This window comes from Hevea brasiliensis, chromosome 14 (genome assembly GCF_030052815.1).
Source record: "Hevea brasiliensis isolate MT/VB/25A 57/8 chromosome 14, ASM3005281v1, whole genome shotgun sequence".
Classification (NCBI taxonomy): domain Eukaryota; kingdom Viridiplantae; phylum Streptophyta; class Magnoliopsida; order Malpighiales; family Euphorbiaceae; genus Hevea; species Hevea brasiliensis.
In genome coordinates this window covers 242,820-263,175 of record NC_079506.1, presented here as the reverse complement: position 1 = coordinate 263,175, position 20,356 = coordinate 242,820, and the positions used below count along the sequence as shown (strand labels likewise).

Below are 20,356 nucleotides of genomic sequence, written 5' to 3'. Positions count from 1 at the left end.
GAACATCAAAGCCCACAAATACAGAACCCTAATGTAAATGGGTTTAGAACATGAACGGGTAAACACTTGGAAAACAATCAAAACACCACCGGCACAAGGGCCGAAGAGCTGCCCCAGGGAACCTCTGGCAAGCATTGAGCTTTTCCAACCCAAGTCAGGAAGCTCCAAAAGCAAAAGGCACTCAAAGCCATAGCCTAAGCTAAGTCAGCCGGAACTATGGAAAACAGAGTCAAATGGAAGCAGAGAGTGGTGATTCTTACCTATTTATAATTTAATTAATAAAAATTTAACATATTATAATTTTAAGTAATATATTAATTAAAAATTAAATTAACGTATGCTTTGGAATGTAATAAAAGGTAACTTTATTTTTAATTACATTATAGGAGTGAATTTACATATTAATTTTATTGCTTAATTATATATTTCTTTCATCCGTCTTTGTCACCAACCAAAGTAGTCTTTCTGAACTTGGTAATTAGTAGTGCTACAACGACATGACGGACGTCGAAGTTTGATGTGGTTATGTGCGAATTCCAAGCTTTCTTTTTTTTTTTTTTTACTCATATGTTTTCTCTTTTTAGATTTAATTTCAAAGTAGAGGTTGCTAAACATTTATAATATGGTATATATTTTGGGGTTTGAGTTATGTTTTATGCGAATAATTGCGGGATTGCCTTCTGGAATTGCAGATTTTTTCTTTTCTTTTCTTTTTTGAGATTTGCTTCATTTGTGTAGCTGATCTTTTTAATCACGAGAAGGTAATAACATAATGATTTCTCGTTAACTCTGTTTTAGTATTGGGTCACTTATAAATGTGTTTGACTATAAATTATACATTTCAAACAGGCTTTGTTAGGTGTACTTTAGCTCTAGCCTTTCATGTACTTTTCTTATAATCATAAGCCCTACTCAATTCTGCTATTTTTGTGTCGGAAACGTTTTCGAAACGGAGAAACTCCATCTATAGCTGTGTCCATGCTTCGCAAGCAATCATTTATTGAATCTTAGTTTCACGTATTCTATGCATCATTAAACATATCCATTTACTTTCAGATGATTAGATAAAATGTTAAATAAACTTGTAGCATTGGTTCTCTTATTCTGTTCAGAATGAGATCTTCACATATGTAATCTGTTTTGTCCTTATTTTCATTTGATTATTCTTTCACTTGTGAAATTTATAATAGGGAAGAAAGTTTAATCTGCAAAAATCAATGCTTCCATAAGATTGCATCTTCTAATTTCATAGCTCAGGATCACTATAGTCCTCTTAAGCTGTTGAGAGAGAAAGAGAGAGATTATTATGCAGCAGGTCTTGCAAATTTTGTGCAACATGAGCCATACCCAAAACGTCCTTTTTTCGCTATAGTAAATTCCCGCTTTAATAATATTTTTTTAATATTATTTTACATGTTAAAGTAATAAATATCAAAATAATATATTAAATAATAAATAATATATATGTGATTAAAAACTTTAGGTTATAGGATTTATATACATTATTAAGTGTTTACTGATAATTTTAATCAATATGCTGAGATGATGTGATATTGAAATTTTGATTGTTTCTTAACCCTTAATTCTCCACCATTCTCATGCACATGGAAGTTTTTGAAAATCTAGCTGGTGGCTTAGAGGACCATATTAAAAATGTTTTTGAAAAAAAGTATAAAGACATTTTTTTTAATTATTTTGAGATTTTGTGATGAAAACATATTTAATTTAAACTCCGTTTGTTTTGTTAAAAATAATTTATACGTGGAAAATATTTAAAAAATATATATTATTTATGAAAATATTTTTATTATTTGATTGTAATATTAAATTAATAATATATATTTTATATCATATGTGTATAAGTATTTTTACCTTTTAATAATATTATGAAAATCTAAAAAATAAAAAAATGAATTTTTCTTAAAAGAAAATTATTAATTTTTTTTAAAAATAATTTAATTTTTTCTTTGATTATAAAAATATTTTTAATTAATTTTAGTGTAAAAAATATAAAAAAAATATTTTTTATGAGACAAATGAAATTTTAATTTTAAATTAATTTTTAATACAATTTAATTAATATATTGAAAGAGCTATCTTTGTCAACATCTGCTCCAAGAATAATCATCCAGCTACTTGCATATAGCTTTACCATTGTAGAAAGCGAAAGTTTTAGTATATATTCCATTCATTATAAATTTAAGTTATAAATATATAAAATTTATATATTTAATAAATAAATATCATTATATATTTTATATATTTTAATTATATAATATATTAAAATATATAATAAATTAAATTTAAATAAAATAAATATTCTAAGAAGCAATATTCAGTTTTCAATGTGCCATGTGATATTTTCATTTTCAATTATTTTAGTGGAGATTTTTGTTTTTATTTTGAGAATTTAGTGGAGGTCATTTATTGGAGGGCCCATTATTGCAATTATTTAAGGAAATTATTGCACAAAGTAAGCATGCCTTAAACCATTATTATTATTATTATTATTATTATTATTATTATTATTATTATTATTATTATTATTATTATTATACTAAACTAAAACCCACAATATTTTTGCTGAACAGTAAAATACCAATTTTTTTAATCAGTATTACTATCGTCTTCTTTTCTAACTAAGCTCAATAATTTGGGGAAAAAAATTAAACTCGGCAATTAAATATTTTAATCATCAAATTTTATTTTATCGAATAATAAATGTTATGTTATTAATATTAAATAGGTCTTAAATTAAATTATATACAAATAACTAATATTATTATAGTGAATGATTAAAATTTTATTTTAATAGAATTAATTAAATAATTTTATTAATTATTAATAGATGATAATTTTATTTATAAAATATATGTATAATATTTTATTTTAATATAATTATTATATTAACATAATAAATATAAAAAAAATAATATTCACGGCATCACGTGGTTTTTTCAGAGATTAAAAAAGAAAAAAAAGGGCCCTTAAAAGAGAAGCGACGACACACCACCTTGAAATATCATTATTAAAAAAATTATATAAAAAATATTTTACATTTAAAAATATATTTTTAGATCAAGATTCTCTACCAAAATTGGACTTAAATGTGAGAATTGGTAAGGAGAGAAGATGCTCAAGCTTTTTGAAGCTTGGTAAGTCTTGTTATATAATATCAATTATATAATTTATAAGGTACAAAGTAATAAATTTAAATTTTAATATTTTTATTTTTAAAATCTTTGAAATTTAAAAGAAAATCATAATTTTATGAATTTCTAGATGGGAAATTGTGTTCTCAATTGTATTTTTATTACATTAATATAATTAAATTTATTATTAAATAGATGATCAAATTAGTGTTCAATTGATTTCAAAAAATCAATGGATGATGTGACAAAACCTTTGATTGTAAAATGATAATATATAGATTCCATTTGGCTTTCATAATAAATAAATATGATAAAGTATTGTCTTATTGAAAAATGACGATAGGGTAGAGACAGTCAACTTGTGATAAGAGATCACTTCCATAAGTTGGGAGCATATCACCCCACAAAAAGATTAATTATTGAAGAGAGAGAGAAAGAGAGAGAAAGAGAGAGAGAGACATTATTGAAGAATCTTGAGGCCTTCAAAGAAAAAAGAGGTAAAAGCTTCCATTTGACTCTTAGGTAGAGCTAATCCAACCTCAATTCCACCTTCTACATCTCTACTTTCAGCTAGTGAAATGGCTCTGCTCCTATCAATTGAAATATCCTCTATCTTCTTAGGCCTCCCCCATCCAAAATCTGTCTCATAAAGATTCAATTTAGGTGATCCAGAAACCATAATATGGACCTCTGATCCAAATAACACTTCCCAATCCAAGATCCACCTTTCCGCCCCACAAAGAATTTCTTTATCCAAATTCTTGATCTTGTTTCCAATCACATTTGCAGCAACGATAATCCCATCTTCTCCCTTTAATTCCCCCCTAATTGCTGTTGATCTTCCAAATCCTACACAATTACCAAAATATGTGGCAGATACCGGATAGTCCAACCGGGTTAGACCGCCCGCAATAAACCCGAAATAATTTGGATCTTCTTCTGAATAATAATTTTCAAGTTGATCAATTTGATTTTGGACTTTTACTAAACAAACCCAAATAAAAGAACAGGCTAATACATATGGAGATAAATGTATAGGCAGTGGCTGACCCTTTTCCTTGCATTTAATAATGATCCGTTTCTTGATCCTCTCCATATCTAATGAACTCACCACAAATGTGGCTCTAACCATATTTGACAAATCCACATGGGTTTCAGTACCTATAACCATTTCTTGTGAAGATTTTCTCTTCCACAATTCTTTCAAGAAAATCTCCTCAAGCCCATATGGATCTTTTATCACAGACCTATCAAAAGATGGAAAAGAATTGATTAAGAAACAAGAATTTGCAGATAGTGAAGCCCATTCCTTGATGAAATTGTTGAATGTTCTCCCATCAGCTGCCACATGGTGAAATGAAAACCCAATGCAAATACCCATATGAGGAAAAATGGTAACTCTCACTGCAAGTAAAGGAATAAATCCTTCTTTCCCAGTTGCTACACAACTAGTAGCCAACTCAGGCACAAGAGGGTAAAACTCATGCACATCTCTTGCATGATTACTAGTAAAGTTCCTGAAATCACCACTAGACTCTGCAACAGAAAATGAGACAGAGTCCCCTGCACTGTAAACAATCTTGGGCTTATAATTACAATCATAAGAGTAAAGAACAAGATTTCCAAGAAAAGGGAAGAAATGCTTGAGAGCAAGGGAAAGAGAGTGCTTGAGGTTGGGGAGAATGGAGGAAAGAAAGTGAGAGGTGGAATGATGGTACTCATAGAAGAAGAGAGGTTGGCTTGGAGAGAAGAAAAGCCAAGGTATGTCCAAGAAAGTTAAAGGGAGAGTAGTTGGTGGAGCTTAATTGGGTGGTGGAGAAACTTTGCAGTGCTCAAGAACTTTAAAACTGGAGGATTTTGCCATGAGAAAGAGGGAGAGATGGACTGTGTCTAGCCTACAGAAGACAGGTATTTATGAGATGGCAACGCTAGGTAAGTTCACATAAAATTTGATATTATTAATGAATTCATATGTTGGGACCAAAGTGTTGGTTGCTCCATTTCTGTCTCTCTATTTTTTTCCACTAGAAGTTAAATTTTTTTTTTCCCTACATATTACATGAAATTTTTATTTTTAGATGATATTTGAAACTGAAAATCTTGCAAAATGATTTTGAGAAAACATTGGCAAATTTTTAAAATTTTTTTTAGTATTGAATGAGAATGTAAAATATTCAACCAAAAGAATTATATGTACAGACTAAATTAAAGACGGTTCTGGCCAATTTCTGATTAAAATTAACTGTTCAAGTTCAAGATTTAAATAGACTAAAATTAGATAGTAAAACTTTTTTATTCAATTTTAATTTTAATTAAATATAATAATATATATTTTTTAATTTTTAAAAGAAAGAGTTTTTTTTTTTGGGAAAATTTATAATTTGATCTTTGTGTTTTATCATATATTATATTTTAGTCTTTAAATTTTGAAAAATTTAATTATTTAGTTCATAAATTTTACATTATATTACATTTTAGTACTTAAATTTTTAAAAATTAATTATTTAATTTTTATATTTTACATTATATCGCACTTTAGTCTTTATAATTTAATATATTAAACGATTTAGTCCTTCTGATAATTGATAAAATTGTTATAAACATTAAAATTTTAGAGACTAAATTATTTTATACATTAAAATTAAATGGACTAAATAATTCATTTCTCAAAATTCAGAGACTTAGTGTAATATTTTACATTATATTACATTTTAGTACTTAAATTTTTAAAAATTAATTATTTAATTTTTATATTTTACATTATATCGCACTTTAGTCTTTATAATTTAATATATTAAACGATTTAGTCCTTCTGATAATTGATAAAATTGTTATAAACATTAAAATTTTAGAGACTAAATTATTTTATACATTAAAATTAAATGGACTAAATAATTCATTTCTCAAAATTCAGAGACTTAGTGTAATATAGTGTACAATCTAAAAATTAAATAATTAAATTTTTAAAATTTAGGGACTAAAATGTAGAATAAGGCAAAACCCAAAAATCAAATTATAAATTTTCTTTTTTTATATTTCTTTTTTACTTCTAAATAATAAATACATTTTCTAGCATTAACACACTATTTTACTGAAAATCACTTCAATAAATTGAAACCTTTCCCTTCATGATGAAACACAATTAGCATATAATTTTTAAGAGTGTTAGTCAACTTAATTCTAATTGATATATTAATGCATATATGTTTATTTTTGGTTTAGTAGAAAATGAATCTTAAAATTAAGGTCATGATTTTTTTAATTTATATTTATGGTCAAGTAATGTTTATGTTAATTGTATGTGTATCTAATAACTAATGATTCATCTTTTTGGACTAATTTCTTAATTTGAACATGTAATATCAACCATGAAAATTGAATCAAAATACATGATAAAGCAATACTTTAATTTTTTCTTTACTCATCATATCATCATATACTGCTATACTTAATATTGTTGTTATAGCAATGAGAAAATCGTATGCTTAAATATGTTAGGTAAAGAGTATTAAAAATTAATTTATAATTAAATTTAATACTAATATAATATAGAAATAATTGCTTAGAATATACTTTTAGTTATAGAATATATTTTATCAGAAAATATTCTTTAAAATATGCTATAGAATATGTCAAAAAATATGATTCCATCACTTTTCCTGCATAGAGGATCAAGTAAAGAGGAAGAATAGTTCATTCTCCTGACTCTCTTTCTTTATCAAATTACTACTCCTTAGTGTCAGAAGGTTCTAATGAAAATCTTTTATCATTTTTTCTTTATTTTGCAAGTCTTCTAACTGAGACAAAATCATAGGACCCCTTATGAGTAAAGCTATGGTATTAAGTTTCATCAAGTGCAATTTCATCATAAAATTTTTAATATAATTAAGCAACTTTTTTAATAACATATAAAATAATATTTTCTAAAATATATATTTTAACTTCTTATGAATATCTCAACCCCAAACAAGACCATATATATAGGTTAGAGGATATGTAAAAGCAATATACGTACACATATATAAATTTATTATTACATGCAATTTCTCATAATTATTTTTATTGAATCTTATTGACCTTAAAAGAAAAATGAAAGTGTGTCTTATACTATTCACAGTCTAAAATACAAGATAATTATTCACCAAGTGCCCATAAAGAGGAAGAGAAAAAGAAAGCTTTTACTAAAAAAAAAAAATGGTTTTGATTTGTGTCCATGTGAAAAACTCCTTTTTCTTATACTTAGTTATAGAATGAAGGAATTTCCTCTTCAATTAATGAAAGATAACTCAATTCCAACAAATTAAATGAACTAATTAGTTAATGAATTTAATTATTTTAACAAAACAATTTTATTTAAATTACCTCCTTATACAAGATACTATCTTGTATATATAATACGTATTAAAAGATTCAAAAATTTCCATCATTCTCTATACAATCTATTAAGAAATTAAAGTTAAATATATAAATTAATCGTTAACTTTGATAAAAAATAAGTCTAGGACATCCTCAACTTTAAAAACATTTCATCTCATTAGTACACTTTCATATTTTAATAAATCTATAAAAATCAAGTACACAAATTAATTCTTGATTTTTGTCAAAAAATATCTAACGATACTCTCAACTAATCTAATTTCTATCTTAATTTTAATACCGATTAAAATCATAAGATTCACTTAATTCTACTTTTCAAAAGTTAAAATATGAAATGAGACTTTTGTAAATATCATGGGGTCATACATTTTTATATAAAGCTCAAAAATTAAAATATATTTTTCAACTTAAGAATTAATTAATAAATAATAAAATAGTATTGATACCCAATTGATTGTTGTTAGAAACTTAGAATAAAAATATATGGTAAATGTTGTGAATGATGTGGAAAGGAGCTAGGAAGGGATATGGAAAGGAGTAGGGCATTATAGTGACTTGCTATTGCTAGTGTCCTTGAAATTACATATTGGGAGCATGAAAGGCTGAATAGCTGGGACACTGTCCTTTATTAAGAGTACAGAAATTTGGTGGCAGTTGGCTGTCTTGTATCAACTTTCACAACCTGAGAGATTCCTCTGAACTCCATGGCCCAGGAAGAGCGCGCGTGGATTGAATTTGGTTTTCAGTTTATTATATTATCAATTTTAATTTCTTTCAATATAAAGAAAATTATAAGACCAATATATAAATTTAAATACATATATTATAATCCATTTTCATATTACTCTAAAATTTTTATCAGTCATAATTTTTTATATGTATTTTCTCTTATTATATTAGTAAAAATAAAAATTTAATTATTTATAATAATAACACGATCAAATAATTATTTCACTTTATACATATAATTATTAAAAATAATTATATCTTTTCACGTAGTTTTATTTTTTAGCCAAACAATTGCATCACTCAGTAAGAATTTAGGTAAACCTTTGTGATTGTCCTAAATTTCTCCGCTATATAATAAATTTGAACTATTTTTTAATAATAAATAGATTATATATTTTTTTCTCATTATAAAAACTATGTTATCTCAAAATAAATATATAAAAAATAAAAAATTTAAATTCAAGATTTTTTTATATTTTTAAAAGTAAAAAAAAATTAATTATCATGATGTGTTGAGAACTCCTCGAATTCGAAAAGGAGCAAAAAAAAAAAAATTTTTAAATATATAATTTAACCTCAAACTCTTATAATTTTTCAAATTAAAAAAAAAAATTTAATCAAATTTTCAAATAATTTTTATTGTAGATAGAAAATATTATTATCTTATTTTGAGTGGAGATTTATTAAGAAAAGAGAGAGTTAACTTTATGAGGAAATTTTTAATTAAATTTCAATCAAATTTAATGACTGAATTTTTAAATTTTTTTTATGAAATAGTTAAAAAAAAATCTAATTATTTATTGTCTTGACTAATTCTCACCATAAGAACAACAAAAATTCAGGATTTTAAGCACCACAATTAATTAAACAACTAAATATAATCCATTTTAACCTAAAAATAGCTCAAGAATACCAAGAAAAGCGCAACAAATTCTCCTATATAATACCCATGATGCAGCCTAAGTTCTTCAGGCTGCAACTAACTCCATTTTCACAGGCAAATTCGGCTTGAAGATTTTCGATAATTTTATTTTTTCGAGAATTTTCTGCCGATCTTTGCCTAACCCACCAATGGAAATGAAGAAGATTGCCTGTGCTATCCTCTTCACTGCCGCCTCCATGAGTGCAGTGATGGCTGAGGAGGCTGCTTCTCCTGCCCCAGAACCAACAAGTGCTGCCACTGCTAGCTTGCCGGTTGTTGGATCGTTGGTCGGTGCCTCCCTTGCATCATTCATTGCCCTCTACCTCCAATAAAGAAAAAAAAAAAAAAAAATCTAACAGAGGGAGAGCAAACTCACAAGAAAGCTTCAAGAAAAAGATGTTCTAACTAGCTTTCTTTGGTTAGAATTTTCTTTATTCTTTGGTTTTATTTGTGTTTTCTTCTTTTTTAAATTACTATGAAGAGAGTCTTTTCTTCTTCTCATTTGTTTGTTTCTCATGTTAATGTTTGCTTAAAAGGAATAAAATTGCCTTAATTATTATTGAGATTACTTGCATTAATTAGAATTTATAGTAATTGTTATCCAACATCAATCTTATATATAAGGAATTCTTATTTGTATTCAATTTATTATGAATTTAAAATTTTTTTATATAAAAAATTATTATACATGCATAATTAATTAATGTATATTTTTTATTTAATTTAGATATGACAAGAATTAAAGATTTTATAGCTTAATAAGAGTTATTAGAGTTTAATTAAAACTAACTTTTTATAAACTAATTTTATTAATAATAAATAAAAAAACTGGAAATAAGGCAAGTTTAATTTATTTTTAAGGTCATCATGCCAAGGTACTCAATTATAAAACTTACAATATTGAAATTTTAGTCTTACAACTTATGTTGTTATAATTTTTTTTAGTGACTCAATTTCAATTTATTAAAATAAAAATTTTTAATTTTAATTTTATTTTAAAAAAAAGTTCATAGTAGCAAATTTTAAGTTAAAAAAATAAAATTACTCTTTTTTTTTTTTACTTTTATGATTAAATTAATTAATAATTATTATCAATAATTTTGTTAACTAAATTTATTAATAAAATTATTAATTATGTATATATTATTTATCATTAAAATTTAATTTGTAACAACTTGGAATAATAATAATAATAATAATAATAATAATAATAATAATAATAATAATAATAATAATAATAATAAAATATGAAAATAATATTATATTAAAATTTAATATTTTATCAATGTTTGAGTTTTTAAGTAAAAAATAAAAAAATAAAAAATAAAAAATATTTTATAAATTTATTTTGATTAAATATTAATTTAGTGTTAATTTTTTGAAAAATAATTTAACAACATGCTATTACAAATTAAATGGACATTTTATGAAATAAAACTAAATTTAATAAATTAAAATTAAACGACTAAAAAAAATAAATACCCAAATAGAGAGATCATACAATTTACCCTAAAAGGTATTTGTCAATCTATTTCAAAATCATGTAACAAATGAAATTGGTTAAATTTTTTTATTATTCTATAAATGTATCAATGCTAAAAATCGAAATTACAATAATACATTAATTAATTTATCATAGATATGTTATTGATGAATAATTGAATTTATCAATCATTAGACAATGCATTAATTACATAAAAAAAAATTGGTGTCATTATCAATTATGTACTCTATATTAAATATTATATTATTATATCATTATTCAAAACACAAAATTTATAATAAAATTTCATTAAAAAATAATTAAAATTTATACTTGTATATTAAATTTATGATAAATTAAATTTAAACATAACAATGGACTGACAAATGCCATAATGGTACTATTACTTTTTTCTTAATATAAAATATAGTGTATAGACAGATCTATGATACACTTAGTAGAATATATTTCGCCTTTTACGTCTACAAATATTTAAAAGTATTCCACAATGGCTTCTGTAAATGGGTTAATCAGTACTATACAATTAAGTGAATGGAAGTTCATGGCCCATTGAAAAGGCTCAGGCCCAAAGCCTATGATTCAATTGGATTGAGATTTGCCCAAATCCAATTAACCCCATCCATTGATAGGCCACACCCACCCGAGTCCAGCCTGGCCTCCAATGACTTCAAGTTCAGTCCGTCTCTGCTCGAGCAAGGGATTCCTAATTGCTAATCTGGTTGTATATAAACCCTAATGCTCCATTCTCTGTTTCTGTCTCTAGGACAAAACCAGAATGGCTTCTACTCTGATCTCGCGTAGGCTATCTTGTAAGCTCTTAAATCTCTCTCCTTCTTCCTCTGTTTACTCTCACTTCATCGCCCAAGAAACCCAAAACTATGGATTTAGATTCTTTACTAGTCACCACTCCAATTCTTCTTTCTCACAACAACATAAACCCTTGAATCGCAATTTTACCTCAACTTCTTCTGATCATATCTCCATTTTTGAATCCCAAGCGCTAACTGAGCCAAAACCCGCAAATTTCAATCATCATTTTGTTAGATCGTATTCAAGTTTTACTACCCAAACCAAAAATCACCATTTTACCCTGTCAACAGCGGAAAAGTCCCGATTTTTTTCAATATTTACAAGAGAGAAATCCCAAATCCCTGATTTGAAGCGCAAGCAGATGATTTCAAGTATTTATAACCAGTTAACAAATCAAAGACCTAGATATTTTTCTTCAAGCTCTGATTCACCTTCTGGGTCTGAGAAATCCCAAAATCAAAGTGAATATCCAAGCAAAATCCCCAATTTCAAGCATCAAGAAATAGAGGGGCCCACCGTGGAAAGAGACCTCTCAGCTTTGGCCAATGAGACAAGAGAGGTTCTAGAAACGATGATGAAGAGCATCTATGTTCTGAGCAAGGCTGTGGCTCTTCTCGGACTGGTTCAACTTGGGCTTGGAGCTTGGATTTCTTACATTACCAAAGCAACTCCAATACCAGAGGTTTCTATTCAAAGCTTTGTGGCTTTTGGGTTTCCTTTTACACTGGCTTTTATGTTGAGGCAATCCTTGAAACCAATGTACTTTTTTAAGAAGATGGAGGAGCAAGGTAGGTTGCAGATTCTGACTCTTGCCCTACAAGTTGCTAAAAATTTGAATGTTTTCTTTGTGAGGGTTCGTAGTGTTTCTGTCTTGTGTATTGCAGGCGTTTCAGCTGGGTTTTTGTTCAATTTATTATCAAAATGACTGCCTGCTTGATTTGTTGATTAGTTTTTTCAATAATTATCATAATACATTTTTGTTGATTTTGCCTCAAATGTGTTGTATTGATGATGTATTAATTCAGAGAACTCTGTATTTGATATTGCTTGTGATCTCTAAAATCCTTTACTAAGATCCTGATTCTTGAACCAAAGTGATATCTGTCACCTGTTCCTACAAATTAAAACCAGAATCTGAACTCTCTTTCTGTCTCTCCTGCATTTCTTATTATAGTAAAATGCAATCATGACAAATCGGCCGATACCAAAACAGTAAATATTAGCACCAGTTAGGCCTAAAACAAGAACTAAATGCTTGAGATGGGAAAAGGGGACAAGGTTGTGTGAAACTAGTCTGGTTCAACCTACTTTTTCATTCAACTGAATATCAGAATATGTAACGCAAACAACAGTGAAACTGCAGCATTACTTTCAGCTTGAAAATTGTAGACTAGAAAACAGAATGCAGCATGACTTCTTGGTATTTTCTTGCCCAATCAGGTCTATATTCCCATAAGTTGTTCCAATATACTATACCTGGCCTATACAAGAATTTTGCTCACCATCTAATAACAAATCTAATTATAGAATTCTAGTTTTGTCATCCCTTTTTCACCTCTCTGGAATTTTAGTCCCACAAGTGAACAACTCAGTTTTATAACTGGACAATTCCCATTTAGCCCTGGCCATCAGCTAGTTTCATTCCGGTTTTGGGTCAGAATTAGTGATTTTGTTCTTTAGATCTAAAGGCTTTAAACCGAATCACCTAGAGCCGGTACTTGGCTTAAGTCAGTCCTGCAGTGGAAAATTTTTGAAATCATCAAAATTTTATCGTTTTCGACCCAGTTCTGGTCCCAAGCAGACCGTGGCGGAGTCTGCCCCCAGTTATCCATTACATTTTGCTTAGAGCTTGATTTAAGAGTTCGAATGGATGGGGCTTGGGACTTTTTTTCGTTAGATGAATTGGATGACTCCGACAAGAGTGAATTCGCGAGAGAGTTTCCAGTTTCTTTCAAAGCTTCATAGCATATTTTTCTTCTTGTTGCTGCTGCTTTCTTCTATGATCATTTTGTTAATAAATGTAGATTTAAGGATCATGTTTTTCCCCCCTACGACCCTTTTGCTCTGCCTAAAGTTATAAATTCACATGGATTGAACCCTAAATGGAGCTGTCACACAGGTTTCAAGATCAGTGAGAACAGGCCCACAAGCTTTGATTCCTACTCAACCAGTGGTCATCTGCAAATCTGGTCTGATTGTTTTTCATTTTCCTCCATTTTTTTTAACTAGAAGACAACATGATGATTCTACAGACCAGTCAAAATAATATGAGGCTTAGAACCATTGAAATCAAGCACAATTTCACGTATTCTGTCCATATATATATATATATATAAAAGCATAATTTATTCTTGTAATTAATGAAAAATAATATAAAACTAAATGCTTTAAAACAAAGATTTTTTGAGAGATTATGAAATAATAATAATAATCCTAAAACACAAAATCATCCAAAATAGCATCTACGATCATAAGGAAAAAAAAAAAAAAAGGAAAAAGTAGATTAATTCATAGAGAAGGGTCATTCAGTCTCTAGAGTGGAGCCAAAAAAAAAAATCCAAGGGCTCACATCAAAGGAAAGGGTCATAAATGGTTGAGATTTTATTAAAAATTAAAAATTAATTTTTTAAAAATAAGTGATTATATGAGAGAAAATAAAATCTCAATTATTTATTTTAAATTTTAAAACTATAATTATACATTGTATTCACTCTAATTTTTATTTTTAATAAAAAAATCTTTGCATGAGAGATTTTAAAAATGCTGAAAGTTGACATGAGTTTTTATTTATGTGTAATTTAAATTAAATACATATGATTTTTAAAATTACTTATTCTAATTTTTTTTTATTATATAATAAGTAATGGGATTACATTCCTTCCCATGACAACTTCTATTGGTATTTGTTTATAAAGATTAAAAAACTTAAAGAAAAGGGAGAGTAGATGATGAAACTTGAAAATCTTTTCATTTTATATAAAAATAAAAATTATAATAATTGTATAAGAAAGAAATAAGTGGTGATGAATTATATAGCTTATATTTTAGGATTATAAGTCCCTTTTATTAACAACATCTCATATTTAAAGTTATTTTGATTTGATCCAAGGGCTACTCGCCCACCTACCTCTCCATAAAACAATCTAATTCTTAATTCCATGAACCCATAGTAAAAGATCTTAATCAGCCGCAGGGGCAAAACTACATGAAGAACTATGAACCCTAAAATTTTATTTATAAATTCTAGTGTTATTTTTAAAAAATTATTATTTATTTTTTAAATATTTTGATCTTTTTATAATTTTTTTTTATATATTTTTTATATTCAACTTGATCCTCCTCTTTCTTCTTCTTCTTCGACCTGCATATTTTGGTCAACTTGATACTCCTCCTCTCCTTCCTCCTCCTGCTCCTCCTTCTTTGAATTGCATATTATGCTCTACTTGATCCTCCTCCTTTTCCTCCTCCTCCTTCTTTAAACTGCATATTTTGCTTAACTTGATCCCCCTCCTCCTCTTTCTTCTTCTTCTTTTTCTTTACACTGCATATTTTGTTCAACTTTATCCTCTTCCTCCTACTCCTCCTCTTTCTTCTTCTTTGAAATGCATATTTTGCTCAATTTAATCCTCCTTCTTTGAACTAGATATTTTGCTCAACTCGATCATCCTCTTCCTGCTCTTTCTTCGAACAACATATTTTGCTCAACTTGATCCTCTCCTCCTCCTCCTCCTCTCCTTCTTTGAAATGCATATTTTTCTCAACTTGATCCTTCTCCTCCTCTCCTTCTTTGAAATGCATATTTTGCTCAACCTGATCCTCCTCCTCCTCCTTTGAACTGCTTATTTTCCTCAGCTTGATCCTCCTCCTCCTCCTCCTCCTCTTTGAATTGCAGATTTTGCTTTTTCTTAAAATCCACTCTTCTAGTTTCTTCATATTTCAACCAAATCCCTCATTTTTATTGAACTGCATCTTTTGTTTTAAGTTTTTATTATTCACAACAACATTCATGTTTTTATCATCAACTAGATGAATTAATTTCAAAGATGTAAGGCTTTCCTACAATAGCAGACCGTTTAAAAGCATCTCTCCAATATCTTCCTTCAATGATTCTACTTTTCCTGGTTTATTTATGCTATTACGTAGATATAAACAGGTAAGCAAGCAAGGACTGAAACTTTCTCCTTTTGTGCCATAGTTATATCATAAGATATTTTCAAATAACATAATTTATATTCTCTTTGAACTCGAGTGTTTTTAAATAACTCTCTCCCTTTCTCTATATATATATATATGAAACAGAATGCGAAATTAGATGTTATCGATTCTTCAAATATTGAGTTCCCTCACTTCAGAAAAACAACTATATTGGGAGATAAACATGTTTGTAATTACTATAGTAATCTATGCAATGGATTTGGCAATTGAAGATAAACTCCAAACTCATCCCGATTCAAACTAAAAAACAATCATTAGCAATACTCGTCTTCTGACGGGCGCTCTGGCAATTGTACTACTTGCTTGGATTCTTGTTCCTAATTATGGTCTATTATACTTCTGAGTTTATAGGTGAGCTTGTTTATAAGGGTAGCTTACAACTCGTATCAAGAGTTATATATATTGCTACGAGAAGCATTCACACACTTAAAGAAGCTGGTCGAAGACGCAATCCACAAATTGGAAAGGAAGCCACCAAATCAATTGCCTAATTAAGTTCGTACGTTATTGTACCGAACCAGATTCATCACATAGTATTAGTGATTATAATGGACATATATGAAAAAATGTTGTCAAATTTCTCTTTGAATCATTGGCTAAGTTCCTAAGGATGGTTGTGATTAACGAACCATATTTGCATCGAACCCTGCGCTGCTATATAAATCGAAGATGTAACTTAGTACATAAAAACTTAAACAACATCATTATTTAGATATAAAAGTTTAAAAATGTTAGAATTACAAACTTTTTAATTAAATATCTGCACATTTATTATCTCAATTTTATTTTACTATATAAAATATATATAAATATCAATAAATATAGGATTGTATCAAATAAATATTATAAATATAATTCAATTTATAAATAGTTTCTAATTAATGATATTATATGTAAAAACTAAAATTAGTTAGTTTATTTATAGCTAGAACTATATATGTTTGTGTTATAAATACAATGATGCAAAACTGGGTTTTTTCTTCCCTTTAACAGCAAATCTTGCATAAATGGCAATTTTCAACAATTAATAAAATTGATAAGATTGAAAGCTACTTATTATTAATACATACAAATATAATCTCTCTCCTTCTAACTTTGTTTACTCCCACTTCATCGCTGAAGAAACCCAAAACCCTGGATTTAGATTCTTTACTCATAACCACTCCAATTCTTCTTTCTCACAACAACATAAACCCTTGAATCGCAATTTTACCTCAACTTCTTCTGATCATATCTCCATTTTCGAATCCCAAGCACTAACTGAGCCAAAACCCACAAATTTCAATCACCATTTTGTTAGATCGGATTCAAGTTTTACTAACCAAAACAAAAATCATGATTTTACCCTGTCAACAGCGGAAAAGTCCAGATCTTTTTCAATATTTACCAGAGAGAAATCCCAAATCCTTGATTTGAAGCACAAGCAGATTATTTCAAGTATTGATACCCAGTTAACAAATCAAAGACCTAGATATTTTCCTTCAAGCTCTGATTCACCTTCTGAGTCTGAGAAATCCCAAAAATCAAAGTGAATATCCATTATCCAAGCCAAAACCCCAATTTCAAGAATCAAGAAATAGAAGGGCCCACCGTGGAAAGAGACTTCTCAGCTTTGGCCATTGAGACAAGAGAGGCTCTAGAAAGGCTGATGAAGAGCATCTATGTCTCTGCAAATCAACCACAACACCGTGTTCCAATTCCAGCAACGATCCATTAGTAAACTTCTAGGCCATGAAGAAATTATACACAAACTCAAGAATTGCCATAAAAATAAGAATATAATTCAAATTTCTCTTTTTCCCTTTTCTTTTATCAACTTTTGCACTACTTAAATATAAAATAAAAAAATTAATAAAAATATAATAAATAAGATATCCATAAAAGTTCCTCTATTCAATCTCAAATTAATTAATTTATAATTTTAATATTTTCAAACTCAATTAAATTCATCTTAAACTATTATATTTATTTTGAATCCAATTATTGCAACTAATTTATTTTTATAAATTTTACTTCATAATTTATATATGAAATTTAGTAATTCTACAAAAACATTTAAATTCTATTTAGGGTTCTTATGAATAATTGATTAAAAGTTACTCTATGCATAAAAATCATTTGTATAATTCTTGATTGAAATTCTTCAATTTATTGAAAATTCTTTCGAGTTTGATATAGCCAAAATTTACGAATTGAGTTTAATTACAAGTAAGAAACATCGTATGATACGTTCAAAAAAAAAATGCCACATATTGGTTTTTTTTAACGAAAATAAAAAAAAATTAAACTTTTTATAAAATGTTAATCGATAAACTAAATTAAAAAAAGTTCACCCCTAATTACATTTGGTATATAAAAATTAGTGTTCATTATATTTATTTATATGTGAATCTTTTTACAAAATATAATAAATAAAACATATAACTTACTTAAAAACATAAATTTTAGTTTGTATTTATAAAAAAAAAAAAATAAACTTTACATAACATCAATCGGTGGTATCAATTTTTTTTAGCGTTGTTTTAATTCTCTTAAATTTATGAATTTAGAAAAATTTGATCATATACAATTTGGATCATTTTCATACTTTGAAAATTTAAAAGATTTGGATTTAATATTAAATTTTTAAATGGAGATGACTGGATGACAATTATTGTGGAATTATCACATATTTTTCACGGGCACCTCTAAATTTAAAATTATTTAGAGATTGATGAATTTTATTCTCAATCCGTGTATTACATAATTAACACATACATTGATTTCTAGTTTATACACAAGATTAAGATCAAGAAATTTTTCTATTAAAAATGAACAATAAATTTATTAATGAAAATTTTTTATGTTTTTTTTAAAGAATAAATAAAATTTTTATTTTATTTTACAATAATTGATGTTATGTTTTTCCAAATTCTTGCAATTGTAAAGGGATTTTTTTTTTTTAATCAGTGGTCGTCTACAAATCTGGTCGGATTGTTTTTCTTTTTCGTCCATTTTTTTTAACTAGAAAATAATATGAGGCTTAGAACCAATGAAATAAAGCACAATATAATCTTTTGGCTGTCATGGCTTTTATGCCTCAGTTTTCAAATGTAATCTTTTCTTTAGTCAACAAGTTTAGGTTTAACCTAACTTTTCAATTCAATTGAATATCAGAATATGTAACACAAACACTTGAGAAACTGTAGCATTACTTTCAGACTGAAAATTGTAGACTTGAAAACAGAATAGCATGGCCTATATAAGAATTTTGCTCACCACCTAATTAAAAAATCTAATTATGGAATTCTAATGTTGCTATCCCTTTTTCACCTCGCTAGAATTTTAGTCCCACAAGTGAACAACTCAGTTTTTCAACTGGACAATTGCCCATTTAGCCCTGGCAATGAGCTAGTTTCAGTCCGGTTTTGGGCCAGAATTAGTGATTTTGTTTTTTAGAACCAAAGGCTTTAAACCGAATCACCTGGAGCCGGTATTTGGTTTAAGTCTGTCCTGCAGTTGAAAATTTTTCAAATTATCAAAATTTTATCGTTTTCGATCTGGTTCTGGGTCCGAAGCAGACCTTGGCGAAGTGTGCCCCCCGTTATCCATTACATTTTGCTTAGAGCTTGATTCAAGAGTTCGAATGGATGGGGCTTAGGACGTTTGTTTTTTTGTTAGATGAATTGGATGACTCCGACAAGAGTGAATTGCAAGAGAGTTTCCAGTTTCTTTCAAAGCTTCATAGCATATTTTTCTTCTTGTTGTTGCTGCTTTCTTCTGTGATAATTTTGTTAATAAATTTAGATTTAAGGATCATGTTTTTTTCCCCAGCGACCCTTTTACTCTGCCTAAAGTTATATAATCACATGGATTGAACCCTAAATGGAGCTGTTCCACAAGTTTCAAGATCAGTGAGAACAGGCCCACAAGCTTTGATTCCTACTCAACCAATGGTCATCTACAAATCTGGTCTGATTGTTATTCTTTTTCCTCCATTTTTTTTAACTAGAAAACAACATCATGATTCTACAGACCAGTCAAAATAATATGAGGCTTAGAACCAATGAAATAAGAATGAAAGTAGTTTAATTTTTTCTTTTATTTTTAAGTAACATATCAAGTCTTGGACTCTAATTTTTATTTTTTTTTATAAAAAAAATCTTTACACGAGAGATTTTAAAAATAATGAAAATTGACATGAGTTTTTATTTATGTGTAGTTTAAATTAAATACATGTGATTTTTAAAATTATTTTTTGGAATTTTTTATTGTATAATAAATAGTGGGATTACATTCCTTCCCATGAGAACTTCTATTGGTATTTATTTATAAAGATTAAAAAACTTAACGAAAAGGGAGAGTAGATGATGAAACTTGAAAATCTTTTCATTTTATATAAAATTAAAAATTATTATAATTGTATAAGAAAGAAATAAGTGGTGATGGATTATAAAGCTTATCGTTCGGGAATATAAGTCCCTTTTATTAACATAAACATCTCATATTTAAAGTTATTTTGATTTGATCCAAGGGCTACTCACCCACCTCCCTCTCGATAAAACAATCTGGTTCGTACTTTCACTATCCCATGGTAAAAGATCTTAATTAGCCGCAGAGACGAAACTACATAGTGTGACACCTCTTACTCGTATACAGTGTAATCGA

General features: G+C 27.7%; 2 protein-coding genes and 1 pseudogene across 2 annotated transcripts; 2 read left to right on the top strand and 1 right to left on the bottom strand.

Annotated features, from left to right (window-relative positions):
• Positions 1-3,448: 3,448 nt before the first annotated feature.
• LOC110648174 (malonyl-coenzyme:anthocyanin 5-O-glucoside-6'''-O-malonyltransferase-like) lies at positions 3,449-5,031 on the bottom strand (annotated as a pseudogene).
• Positions 5,032-9,211: 4,180 nt separating this feature from the next.
• Positions 9,212-9,743, top strand: LOC110649471 (arabinogalactan protein 23). Its single transcript, XM_021804053.2, has one exon. The coding sequence runs from the start codon at positions 9,330-9,332 to the stop codon at positions 9,510-9,512; it is 183 nt and encodes a 60-aa protein (XP_021659745.1). The 5' UTR covers positions 9,212-9,329; the 3' UTR covers positions 9,513-9,743.
• Positions 9,744-11,386: 1,643 nt separating this feature from the next.
• LOC110649470 (uncharacterized) lies at positions 11,387-12,588 on the top strand. The gene has a single exon (XM_021804052.2). It carries the CDS (start codon positions 11,460-11,462, stop codon positions 12,417-12,419), a length of 960 nt encoding a protein of 319 aa, XP_021659744.2. The 5' UTR covers positions 11,387-11,459; the 3' UTR covers positions 12,420-12,588.
• Positions 12,589-20,356: the final 7,768 nt, after the last annotated feature.